At 45.3% G+C, this 12,963-nt stretch overlaps 2 protein-coding genes across 5 annotated transcripts in view; both read left to right on the forward strand.

Moving 5' to 3' along the window:
* Positions 1 to 455: 455 nt before the first annotated feature.
* NME9 (NME/NM23 family member 9) lies at positions 456 to 7,919 on the forward strand. 4 transcript variants are annotated; one of them, XM_065672678.1, is made up of 7 exons: positions 456 to 810; positions 3,946 to 4,003; positions 4,637 to 4,740; positions 5,882 to 5,953; positions 6,335 to 6,451; positions 7,059 to 7,135; positions 7,841 to 7,919. In XM_065672678.1, the coding sequence occupies exons 1-6, from the start codon at positions 778 to 780 to the stop codon at positions 7,128 to 7,130; spliced, it is 456 nt and encodes a 151-aa protein (XP_065528750.1). In that variant the 5' UTR covers positions 456 to 777; the 3' UTR covers positions 7,131 to 7,135; positions 7,841 to 7,919. The 4 variants fall into 4 exon arrangements, with proteins under 4 accessions (XP_065528750.1, XP_065528751.1, XP_065528754.1 ...); XM_065672681.1 differs by lacking the exon at positions 456 to 810 and adding an exon at positions 1,191 to 1,282; XM_065672679.1 differs by lacking the exon at positions 7,059 to 7,135.
* A 100-nt stretch (positions 7,920 to 8,019) lies between these two features.
* The window catches only part of VPS8 (VPS8 subunit of CORVET complex), a 76,203-nt gene continuing 71,259 nt past the window's right edge, over positions 8,020 to 12,963 (forward strand). Inside the window, exons 1-3 of the mRNA XM_065675132.1 lie at positions 8,020 to 8,233; positions 8,894 to 8,962; positions 11,043 to 11,173. Coding sequence (XP_065531204.1) covers positions 8,108 to 8,233; positions 8,894 to 8,962; positions 11,043 to 11,173 — 326 coding nt within the window. The 5' untranslated portion in view covers positions 8,020 to 8,107. The remainder of the gene's footprint in view (positions 8,234 to 8,893; positions 8,963 to 11,042; positions 11,174 to 12,963) is intronic.

Here is a 12,963-nt window from a genome sequence, read left to right on the forward strand (position 1 = left end):
ATGCTTAAAAGGACATTGCCCTAGGGTGTGCTGGGCACAGACACTGGCCTCTCACTGCAAATAAGGATAAAACCAACCTTCAAAACTTGAGCTGCCTTTGGAGTGGGGCCAGCAGCTCATCCCCTTTCCTGGGTTCTAGGCAGGGCTGTGGGGAGCTGGGCAGGTTTGACTGACAAAGGGGAGGCATAGAGGCTCCAATTGCAGCTGCTGCTGCATGAATGAGAATTAGAGAAGACTGAGCTGAGCTTCCTGTCTGCAGGGGACTTGGATAAGGGAGCAGGGCGGGCTGGGCTTGGCTTGGCTTGGCTTCCGCTCCCCCAGCATTGCCATGGCTGCCATAGCAGCGTTGGGGTGCTGCCATAGCAGCGTTGGGGTGCTGCCATAGCAGCGTTGGGGTGCTGCCATAGCAGCGTTGGGGTGCTGCCATAGCAGCGTTGGGGTGCTGCCAGCTGCTGCACAGGTACTGATGTGCCCTGTGTGGGGACAGGCTGCTGAAAGCAAGCAGCAATTTCGGCCCAGCAGCAGCAGCACCCTGCCTCTGTGAAAAGGGTGTGAGCAAAGCTGTGTCCGGGCTTTGGACGCTGCTGAGCCAACGCTGCTCCCTTCCAAAAGGGCGGGGTTGTCAGGCTGTATGTGGTGGATTGGAGGAGCAAAGACACGTAAAAAGCTTTCTCTGTGGTGCAGATTGCTCAGCAGCTGGATTCATGTAATTAGAGGACATCTGCAGTGCTTTGCACTTGGGACTGCTGCTCAGAAGACCCTTGTTCCTTCCAAAGGATGGCTGCAAAGAAGAAGGAAGTAGTACTGCAGGTCAGTAGGAGCCAGGCTTTAAAGTGTCTTTTAAACTCATAGTAAGCGCAAAGGATGAAGTTCGGTCTTGGGATATTCCAGATTCTCCTGGCAAAGCCCTACTGTGAGGTTTCTGGGGTGGAAAAACCTTCCTGAAGGCAGGTAGGAAGTATGGGAAAACATAACCTGTCCTCAAGGTCAGTGCTATGTTGTGCAGAGGGAGGTTGCTATGGGGCTGCAGGTTGTGTTCCAGAGCTGTTAAGAGCTGGCACAGGTTTGGCTGCTTTCATAGATCAAAATGCATCTGTGCTTCATGGGACAATGGTTCAGATGCCATTCAGAAGTAGGGAACTAGGGGAGGGAGCATTTCTCCTGAAGGGCAATTGTCACTGAACATCTGACCAGTTCACATACTTAGAAAAATCACTGTAAAGGATGAAAAGTTAGGAGGTACAAGAAAAAATTCAAAGGCTGAAAAACCTATTTCACAGTGGTGAGTAGATGAATTTCTTCCTGTTTACACTGCACAAGTGACCTAGTGATGCATTATAATTACCTGCATAGGGGAGAGAGTGTTTCTGAGAGCAGTTTCATATGCAAAAACATTGAAAAAACAAAAGTTATTAAGGTCTCCAAAGTTTGAAAAAAAGTTCAGTCTTCACAAGAGAGAAATATGGAAGGAGATTATGGTCTCTATAACCTTGTTTATTCATTGTTAAAACTGGAAAGCATGGAGTGCAAATGTGAACATTTCTGTAAGAGAGGAAGGATCACCATTAAGGTAAAACTGCTTTCCCCTGCTGTTTGTTCAGCTGTATTCCTGTGCCATGCAGAAAACAAAGTCAAGCAGGCTTTGCACCTTTTGCAGCTAAGGGAAAGCTGGGTCTAGATTTGCAAAAATATGATTGTTCACATCTGCAGATGAAAGCTGAACTTTGTGTAAGACATAATGTGATGTCCTGGAAAGGTTCTGGTTGTATTAGAGAAGAGCCAAGTGCTAGCAACCTCAGGGCATTCAGATTAGCAAAGCACTTTGAAGGGAACCTCAGTCTATCAGTTCAACTCAGGCTTTAACTTGTTATCACAAATTGTTATCCGAAATCATTTGAATTCATTAATGTTCTGTGAAGCACTCCAAGGGTGGTCCCAGCACTAGAGATAACTGGAATCATTACATTACTTAATTCTGCAGGTGTTCTCTAAATAAAAGCAGGCTTGGGGACATGTGTTAAAGAGAACAGATGTCGGTCTTGGACCAACTTGCCATTCTCTGGGAGATGCTGGACTCTGGAAGTCTGTATGAGGCCATTTAATTTGCACTGGAGTTTCCACTCTTAGTATTCTTTGCAATTTTAGCAGTCCTTTAATGCATGTTGGTGCTAATTATTGTGAAATAGCTGGTCTTACTGAAACTTACTGTCTTCCAGTGTAGACTAAATGTAGTTAGGCTTAATGATGCCAACTGAGAAAGCTATTAGGAATCCTCATTGTTCAGGATGAACAAAACCAGATCTCACATTTCTCAAGGAGCCTTTTTTTTTTTTAATAAGCTTACTATGTTTTTCTAAGTACATACTGCAGGGCAAGTCCTGTAAGATGGGGAAGATGCTGAAAATATTTTCCTTTCTAATAACAGGAAATGTGGGATAAAATAGCATGTGGCACAATACAGGATTGTCTAGGGCATCGTTGACTGGCTAAGTCCCTGAGCAGTCTGCTCTAATACTGAGCTTTGAGCAGAGGATTAAACTAAGGACTCCATAGACCTCTTTCAGCCTAAATCTCTGTTGTTCGCTATGTTTTGGAAGTCTTTAAGTAGCAGCTGGTAATTCGGGTAAGGACATAATGAGCTCAGATCACCCTCTAGTGACCAGACATCATGAAAGCTGTGTATTTACTAGTTTATCAAGACTGAAACATCTTAAGTAGCATAGTATGTGTGAAGGTAAGGTGAGAAACTGCTCGTGGAGAAACATCATGCTTGTAAAATGGGATGAGAACTGGGTCTGAAATAGGTGTGAGGAAAGGAGGATGTGTGCTGGAGATGAGCACGATGAAGTAGCACTCTGAATGCTCAGGTTAGCCCAGGCCACAACCTCACACTGCTTTTGAGCCTCTGATAGGAGGTCTCTGCAACTTAGTGGTGTCTGTGTGTGGCTCTCCTCCAAGCCTGTGCTGCGCAACCCAGGCAGTCTGCAGAGAACTGGTCCAATTATTCGCCAGTGGCTCTAAAGTGTGTTAGCTGCTAGCCTGTGTTAAAACATCATTATATATCAGACTTCCATTTAAGTGAAAGCAAAGTAGCTCTTTGTGTTTCTCCTATAGTGAAGCGCTGTGGTAGGAAGCTCAGGGTCTCTGATCCCTGCTGCCTGCTGTTCTTCCTGGTACCAGCACATTTGCAGGGCTGTATGGTAAGCCAAGGCACAGGAGGAATATCTGGAGCCCTTTCCCTGCTTTCAGATCTTGTGGCATGGCCCCACAAAGAGTTTTGTTGCCATAAAAGCAGGAGGGTGCCAGGAAAAACCTGAGGTTGTACGGGTATTTCAGACCTTCCCTCTTGTGCCATACACAGCACAGCCTGGTAGGATAAATTAGGGCTTTGGTCAGCCAGCCAAAGGTCCTGTTAGGATGCAAGGGACCACGTCCCCAGTCACACCCAGAACAGTGGGTGACTTAGTCTCACTGCAGACTGACTGTGGGGTCCCCAGGTAACCAGGCTGTTCAAGTAATTGCTGCTGCTAAACAGGGGAAGGTTTGCTCTTGGCTGGATGCTGCTACCGTTTCCATCTGTCTTTCCTTGGCTCTTGTGAGTCTCTAATAGGCTTTTCTAGAGTTAGCTGGCTTACTGATGGCTGTCTTGGAGCTGGCATCAGGTAGTAGCAAGATCATGTGGAAAGTGGGAAGGAATGAGAGTTTGGGTGTGAGAATATCTGACTTCTCAGCTGCTTTTTCTCTGAGGTCTTCCACACACTTTCTAGCACAGCTTGGTCTTGCCTATCTGGTCAAAGGTGAAAGAATTCAGTAAAAAGAGTTTTGAGTGCTCAGGTAACATCTCTTCAGGCAAGCTTGAAGTGATTTGTCAAGATCTTTGCAGCAGCCAGGGTAATACCTGATGACTTACCATTGCTTTCACTGTGTTTTTAAATTTTCACACAGATTAACATCAATAGCCAGGAGCTTTGGGAAGAAATGCTGTGTCTCAAAGGACTCATTGGTAAGGGTTTGGTCAATACAATAGATTGCTTTTGTTCTTTGTTTAAAAGACACCAGTACTATCAGGAATCAATTACTAGTGATACGGACATTCAGTCAGTTCCTCTACTCCTCTGGCCCTGAATGGAAGAAATATGCTAATAGAGGTGTGACTAGCTGGAGGTTGTAGCCTCCCATTTATGAGGGACATGTCAATGTTTCCTCTAAAGACTCTTCTATATTACTGTTATTAGCTTGTTTATTTATAATGTGATTTCGTTCTCAGATCTAGCATTTGAAGCCTGAAAGAGGATAATAGTTCCTACTTCAGAATTGAATCTATAGCTTTTCTAGCGTTCAGCAGGTGTCTTGATACACTCCAGACAGAACTCTAGGAGCAACAGCCGCAAGTTGCAGCTTGGGAAGTTCTGGTTGGACATGAGGCTAATCTTCCCCAGGGTGGTGCTCCAGAGGTCACCAGAGAAGACTTCAATCCTCAGAGGTTTTCAAGATTCTTCTTACTGCACTGGCACCCTTCTGCCATGCCCTTCCAAATGCTTATGTTGCAAAGTGGAAGAGTGCACAAACCAACCTAATGGTCTGTGTCTAAACTGACCCATTTTGACCTCGTTCTTACTAATTTTTCTGCTTACAGTTGTTGATGTGTTTCAAGCCTGGTGTGGTCCATGCAAAACAGTAGTGGATCTTTTCCAAAAAATAAGGAATGAAGTTGGCAGTGATCTCCTGCATTTTGCTGTGGTAAGGACTAATTTGGCACTGTTTAAAATTTCCAGTCCCCTGTAAACAGCTGGTAGCTAAAGGCTAAAGCCATTTTATCTTTCCAATATTGAGCTAAAATTATAACAGTCCATGAGTTCCAGCTTGTGAGAGTGAGCCTGCCAAATACAGACACTTGGCTACATCAATAAGAATCCATATCAATAAGAATTTTCAAGCTTTAAGTGTTCTGTACTTTTCAGATTTCTGCTTAAGCAAGTAATGCTATAGAGAATCATTAACATGCATGTCCCTCTGATATACAGGGAGAGTCTGAAGGAGCTGGGTTTGTTCACCCTGGAGAACACCTAAGATACAGATGTCTAGTAGGGTATAAATAGAGAAGGCAGAGACAGGTACTTCACAGTGATGCACAGCAAAAGAGCAACAGGATCAAGTTGCAGCAGGGAAAAATACAAGTAGATAGAAGGAAAAAAGTATTCAACGTAGGAGTAGCTGGACACTGGGATTAGTTCCCAGAGAGGCTATGGAGCACCAATTCTTGGGAGATGCTCAAAATTAACACAGTCTTGAGCAACCTCCTATTGCATTCAGACTAACCCTGCTGTGAGGCAGGGTCTTGGTCTTGGACTAAAGCCCTTCAGAAGTCCTTCCCCATCTCAGCCGTGCTGTGATTCTGTCTTTAAATGCCTTTCCTTGCTGAAGGCCAGCTTTCACTTGCTGACAGCCATGGGCAGTGAGGTTTCTCATGGAGGCCCCTGCTCAGCACACCATGCAGCCTACTGCTGCTGCTTCCACCACAGCTCCTCCAGTCACTTCTCTCATGCCCTGTAGACAAGAGGGCCTGGCTTCATTCTTTCAGGCTTTTTATCTGGGATTCACTAGGGTAAGCTGCTATGAGATAGATATCCCTGCCCCACAAGAGCTGTGGGTGAGATCTGCTGGCTTCTTGTCACTTAGAGTGAGCTGGGAGTTGGTTGTGGCCCTGGCTCTGACCAGTGTCATTTTGCCCCATAAGACTGGGATGCAGAGCTGTTCTGCTGTATGTGGGGGATCAGTGCCAGTCAGCTGGGGATGTCTGAGTTGAGGCAGTTACATGGGTATTCCTTCAAAGCAGAAATGCTTTTCTAGAAACACCTGGTTTATTTTCCATTCATTTTAGGCTGAAGCTGATTCCATTGACAGTCTGGAAAAATACAGAGGGAAATGCGAGCCTGTCTTTCTGTTTTATGCAGTGAGTGAAAATACTTTTTTACAGTAGTTGCATAGCAATAAACATGACTTACCAGTGGGAACAGCTGTTCTGAGGGATACTTTTCTTTCATGTGTGTGCAGGACAATTTTATTTGCTCTGTATATGCCAGTATCTGCTAGTGATCAAGTGCTACATGGATAAGAATACACAGCCAGAGTTTACCATGAAGAAACAGAATAATGCAATAATGACAAAGAAGCTAATTCCAAAGTTTTCTTCTTGTTCTGGAGCAGAGCAGCTCTGTTAGGGTGGAGGGACTGGTACATAATACCATACATGATGTGCTGCTGTGGTGATTTCTAGAGCTCAGAGGGCACCACTTGAGCACATACTGACAGATTTGCTTTTCACACCTTTCAGGGAGGAGCATTAGTAGCTGCAGTAAGAGGAGCAAATGCACCATTGCTGCAGAAGACCATCCTTGAACAGCTGGCTGTGGAAAGGAAGGTTTTAGAACATGGAGGACAGCATGTGGTAGTAAGTCACTAAATCCTTTACCTGTAGATGCGCATGCCAGAGGAAAGGTTCAGTTCCCCATTGCCAGCATACCTCTAAAGTGGAGTTGCTTCTGTGCAAAAATCCTGTCCTTTTGTCTGAACTGACTCTGAAATCCAGTTACCACGTTGTTTGAGCATTCACAAGCCTGTGGAGCCTACCTAGGTGGAGGAACCTGGATAGGGTGACTGCAGTTTTTAAAACTTTGGTGCTCTTGACGAAAGGTAAAAGGAGTACATATCATCCAGCCCTAGAGGATGAAACTCTGCTGTGACTTCTTTTCACCTACCTGTAGCATTTATGGTATTCCTTAAAGCTACCTTCCAAATCAGTTTCTAATTTCCGCATCTCTAGCAGGTCTCTGTAATAGAATCCCAGGCTGGTTTGGGTTGGAAGGGACCTTAAAGCTCATCCAGTTCCAACCCCCTGCCACATGCAGGGACACCTTCCACTAGATTAGGTTGCTCAAAGCCCTGTCTGGCCTGCTGAGATGGAGGTGGAAAGTGGGGACCTGCCTGGCAGATGCTCACCTAGAGTGTAAGAGTATGCTCAGGATGTTCCTTGCTTATGCACATGCTCTTACTGCTAGGTACAAGACAGAGCCTTCTCCAAAGAAGAGGAAAAAGTGGCTATTCTTCAGGAACAGTGGAAGGCTAAATAGGTCAGGTAGATACAGCTGTAGGATGCTCTTTTTTGCCCTTAGTATGTGCATTTGCTAAAGCTGGAACCCTAAATGATGATTCAGCTGGTGCTGCTCCTTGGGTGCTGGAGGGGCCATACCTCCAAATGGGCACCACATGTGCTCTTCCCCAGTCTCTAAGGGAGCAGTACTCAGGATGTATCACCTTGAAACAGTCTATGTAGGCACAAATAAGAAAGCAAAGTAGCTTGGGTGCCTGATATCATTAAACTATTTATCCTTCCAATGTTTTAAGCTATATTTGTCAGTACTGACCTTTCCCCTGAGCTTGATGAGGGCTTTCTTCTTTCTTGAATAGCAAATATGGAACTAGCTGCTCATGCTGCTCAGCTGTTCCAGGTGGCTTTTAGAAGAAAACACGTGCTTGGGCACCAAATCTTGTTACACCAGCTCTTGCCTTGTCTAAAAGTAGCCACGTATTCCCAAAGGCTTTTTGCCTCTCACCAGACTTCTAACCTACAGTGACAATTGCTCTTGGCTTTGCTGGGACGCAGCTGCAGTGTGCTGCTGCACACACCACGTGCTGGCTCCCAAAATGCTGGGAACTGTAGCAAAACCCACTGAGCTTTTAGCTAAGGCACCGTGGGTCTGGAAGGAGTGTAATGAATTTTGATCTTGGTCTCTAATTTCTTTACCTATTACTAACTTTTCCCCTTTTCCTTCCCTCGGAGGCTAAGGCACCTGTTGAGTCCCAGCCATTGTCGTGGAGCAGACGCGGGATTTTCCAATAAACACAAGGATTTCATGCGACTCCACCAACTCCATTCTCTGTCTCTCTCTCGTCAGCGCAGGCACCGCGGCCTCTTTAAGGCCGGCACCGGGGAGGGTGGCCTCGCCGGGCTGCGCCTGCGCAGGGAGGGGGCGTCTCCGGACGCGGGTTCGAGTCCGGCCGGTGCCGGTCTGGTGCTGTCCCCAGCGCGGCGCTCCCGGGCCGGGTAATGGAGGCGACGGCGGAGCAGGGCGCCTGCCCCACGGGAGCGGAGGCCGACCCGTGCCCGGAGCCGCCTGTACATCGGCTGAGCGTGGCGGAGCTCGACCGCGAGCTGGACTGCCGCAGCGAGCTGGTGCGTCGCGACATTGTGCTCGGGCGCGGATCCCCGCCTGCCGGAGTGCTTCCTACCTCCTTCAGGGACAAGCAGTATGAGGGAGGCGGCCGCGGCTGGGGCCCGGCCGCTCCCTCTCTGCCGCTCGGCGCTGGCGGCTGCGGGCCCCTTGAGGCAGCCGTGAGGGGGGGCCTATGGGGATAGGGCAGCGGTAGTTAGGTGGGTGAGCAGGACGCAAGTGCTGCGCTAGTTCACTGCTATAGCACAGCTTGCTGTTCGGTTATGCAAACGTCTGGTAAAAGTGCCTTTATTTTTGAGAAAACTATGCGTGTTCCCCGTTAGTAAGCAGTCAGGAAAAAAAGAATCTTGTGTACTGATGTCTGTCGGGATTAGAAAGACCGCATAACATTGGTGGCAATCTTTACAAATAGAGACAGGATTTTGACATTTCAGATCTGGCCACTATATAACTATTTTATATACTAAATACTTCTTGTTCAGTCCTGCAATGCCAGGTTTCAGAGACTGCATCTCAAACAGCAGAAACTGCAGTATGTGTAGTGCCTTTCTGGGCAGGCTCCGGTTGGAAGCTGCTTTTTAGGTTTGGTTTTCTTTAGTTAGAAATGAGTTTGGAAATTGGAGTAGGCAATTTAAACTCAGTCTGTGGTTTCTGATGTACAGATCGATGATAAAGAATTTGACATTCCTCAAGTTGATACCCCTCCAACACTGGAGAGCATCTTGAACGAGGTGAGTGGTCGGTCCATTGGACATGCAACCGGCTCCATGACAGGGAGGAGCTAAGATGAGGCAGCACATACTCCTGTGGCTCTTCTCATGTTGTGTTTTTGTGGGAAATAAAACTGTATAACTTAATAATTTCCTGATACCTGACAAAGCATGTGCTCAGTTGAGTGATTGCTGTACAGTGTGTAATATGTTTGGAGTGTTTTTTTAACCAAAATATCCACTGCTGAAACAGAATCTGACAATGGTTTGTGTTGGAAGGAATGTGAAAGTTCATCCAGTTCCAACCCCCTACCATGGGCAGGGACACCTTCCATTAGAGCAGGGTGCTCCAAGCCCTGTCCAACCTGGCCTTAAACACTGCCAGGGATGGGGCAGCCACAGCTTCTCTGGGCACCCTGTGCCAGCGCCTCAGCACCCTCACAGGGAAGAATTTCTTCCTAATGTCTCACTTCAGTCTGCCCTCTGTTACGTTAAAGCCATTCCCTCTTGTCCTGTCCCCACAGGCCCTTGTCAGAAGCCCCTCTCCAGGTTTCTTGTAGCCCCTGGTTAGGTATATCTGAAGTGTTTCCATCAAATTTAACATGTTAACCTGTGGCTTTGGACAGTCACCTAATGACTATTAAAATCCATTAAAGGTCAGGGTCATCAAGCAACTTTTTTTGACTGGAAATAAATGCAAAGATTTTTGGGTAGTTCTTACATTGCAAGAAGAGGTGAGAACTGGGTTCTTCACAACTCCATTTATATTGTACATTTCAAGTATGTAGCCTTCTGAACTGTCTCAACATCTGATGTCGGCTGTTGTTGTACATTGCAGAGGAGAACTGGCTTTGTCTTGGTTATATCCAGTTCAGTACATTTTTTGCAATAGCAACATGAGTTCACGATCCTTAGAAAGAAAAAGAAGGGCATGGATGTAAAGATAAATTCTTAAGAAAACAAGTGTTTTAGCAAACTGAGGCAATTGTGGTTGAACCTCCTAGGAACCCAGTATAAAGGGAAAAGAAGCCTGGGAGAGGTGACAGGTCTTTTTAAAAGCTGTATTAAAGATGCATGTATCAGGTGTCCCAAAGAGATACAGCCTGGGAACGAGAGGAATAGTAAAAGGGGCAGTGTACAGGGGTGTGTCCTATTTCCGCAGGTGCCTTGGGTGATGAAGACAGAGGGAACTTAACTAAATTTGGGTAATATCTGACTGTAAGGAGATGCAGTCACTGCCATGTCAGAGGAGTAGAATCCAAATCTTGAACTTGAGAAGAAATCACAAAGAAAGTGTAGTTCAGTGCAAACAAATCTAAAGTCTGACTCCACTGCTATTTATCTCAGTACATATGGGATGGAATGACTGGCAGAGCATATTCCAGAAAGGGTTTTAGTGGAGACTGAGCCAAAAAGGTATACAGCTGCACTGGAAAAAGGAACACTTTAATGGGCACAGGACTGCCAGCTGTAAGACAAGTGAGGGGCACCTGCTCTATTCTCTGTATATCTGGCATTAGGTGGGGCTGTTTTTTCTCTCTGGCTCTGTGCCTCATGAACAACATGAACCATATGGAATTTAGAAGACATCAGGGAGAATAGTTGTTTAAAATATACTGTCTGAAAAAATTCCAGGCTAAGCCTGAGAGAGGAGAGGAAGGGTTATCACCAGCAGACGAGCACAGAGAAGAGCAAAATCAACTCTCATATCAGCCAGAGGGATTGCTAGACTCTTAGCCACCACTTGGTGAAGAGCTGGAGCAGATGATGATAATTCTAGGCCTTCTCTCTGCAATTGGAGACTTTTGAGAACAGCTTAGTTAAAGGTCTGTTGAAGTTCTGATGGAGTAGATAATATCTGGGGAAGAAAGATCAGTTTACTGACTCTCCAGTCCACTTCTGTGTTTATTGTGAATTCTGGAAACCATTTTTTTGACAGAATCAGTCTCTTAAAATAGCACGTAGTTCTGTTCTTTACATGTAAGACTATCTTGTCCTCTCCTTAAGTTTTCTGCTTAACTGATGCTGTTTTGCTAATGTTCCAGTTAGGGTGTTATGTGTTTTGAACATGTAGCAAGCTGTGGTGATTCTCTTCCTTTAGACTGATGATGAAGAAGAGTCTTTCATTTTGGAGGATCCCTTTCTCTTGAACATTGATAACACAGATACACACTCCTATGACACATCTTCTGTAGCAAGCTCTGACAGTGGGGACCGGACGCACCTGAAAAGGTATTGAAGGACTTATACCCTGGGAGGATAAATGATTTTTGAAGGTGTACTGCTTATATCCATTAAAAAAGTTGGTTTTGTTGTTGTTTTTTTTTTTTTTTTTTTTTTTGGGTGGGTAGAAGCACACTCTAAAGCTAAGAGCAGTTAAAACTTCCTAACGCAACCTCCAGCTGCCTCCTCCCTGAGCATTGCTTTGAGCATGCAAGTTGTGTGTTACTTGAGTAGTAACCCTTTAACTGCATGGATAGATTTTTGTCTCATGCTGTTACATCCTATGCTGAAGTCCCACAGGAAAGCTGCAGGGGCTCCAGTGAAGCTGCTTTGGCAGAACAGTGTTACTCCTGCAAGATCAAGTAGGCAAAGATGGGATTTATTTTTGCACTGAGGGCTCACCTGTTTAGCTAAATAAATGCATTTTATGGGAGATGGACTATTTAAATTTCTCTGAATTTTGATGGAGTCTTTCAAACACTGAACCACGATGACTTTAAAGAAAATCTTTTGGAGGTGTTTCTGGTGAATGCCAGGCGTCTGCAAACAGCTGGTGGGTATTTTGAAAAGTCAAGTGAACTTCTGTCACTCCTGTCAATGGAATGCTAATCTTGACATCTAAGAGCAGCCCAGAAAGTGATAATTAACTATAATACTGCTGACTCATTTCATTAATTACTCAAATGATGGCCTGATCCTATATCCTGAGCCACTCAAGATGGCATATGTGCTATGTGAAGACGTGATTGTTGCATGAGTAATTGCATAGAATAGAAACAGTTTTAAGTGTCATGGCTTATGGTTGCATATAGTGGTGTACTGACTCCCTTCTTTTTTCCAACAAGACGGTTCCTATTGAGAGAAATGTTACCTGGAATGGCTTAGACATTTTCCAGTAGAAAGTGGGCAGAAAAACCTGGAAGTGTTACTGTCATTTTGGATGAAGCTAGTTGCCATGTCTATGGGTCCTTAGCCATAATACAAGCTATTAACATGTTTCCTACACAGAGTCATAACATAATTTGGGTTTGAAAGGACCTTGAGATCATCCAGTTCCAGCCCATCCAGTCCCAACGGGCAGGGACACCTTCCACTAGATTAGATTGCTCCAAGCCCTGTCCAATCTGGCCTTGAACACTGCCAGGGATGGGGCAGCCACAGCTTCTCTGAGCAACCGGTGCCAGTGCCTCACCACCCTCACAGGGAAGAAATTCTTCCTTGTATCTAACCTAAATCTCCCCTGTTTAAGTTTGAACCCATCACCCCTTGTCCGATCACTACAGTCCCTGATCAAGAGTCCCTCTCTGGCATCCTTCTAGGCCCCCTGCATGTGAGCTACTTACTTCTGCACCTCTGGAGAGATAAGAACCAAGTGTTTGTGTGTTAGTTTTGGAAATCTGCCTTTGTGGTGGTGTGTACTTGGCAGCAAAACTGCAACTTAAGCATAGCTTCAGTTTTCCTAGGGGTCTGTATTCTATTAATGAGACTTTTCCAATTGTGTATGTTCCTTATATACTCACCTTTAAAGGCTGAAACTTCCCGATTTACTGGAAGATTAATTAAAGAGCAGAAGTGTTGCTTTCAGGCTTTATTAATAAATCTAAGTTTTGCAGATACGTGCTTGAAATTTTTTTGAAGAACTATTTTTTTTCTTTTATTGCATGGGTGATGAGATAAAAACCTATTTTATGCAGGCACAGTGATACATAGCAGGCTTTGCTAAAAACCTCATGCCCGTTTCATTCTGTGTGTGTAGGCCCTGAGAACAGGAATGGAAACTGCATGAGTTATGAGAGCAT

Source organism: Lathamus discolor, chromosome 3 (genome assembly GCF_037157495.1).
Source record: "Lathamus discolor isolate bLatDis1 chromosome 3, bLatDis1.hap1, whole genome shotgun sequence".
Lineage (NCBI taxonomy): Eukaryota > Metazoa > Chordata > Aves > Psittaciformes > Psittacidae > Lathamus > Lathamus discolor.

Bases quoted from the DNA above. Each gene is read 5' to 3' on its own strand.
- NME9 (XM_065672678.1), top strand. From the start codon at position 778: ATGGCTGCAAAGAAGAAGGAAGTAGTACTGCAG. The intron at 4,741-5,881 runs GTAAGGACTAAT...CATTCATTTTAG, and splicing joins ATCTCCTGCATTTTGCTGTG to GCTGAAGCTGATTCCATTGA. The intron at 6,452-7,058 runs GTAAGTCACTAA...TCTTACTGCTAG, and splicing joins ATGGAGGACAGCATGTGGTA to GTACAAGACAGAGCCTTCTC.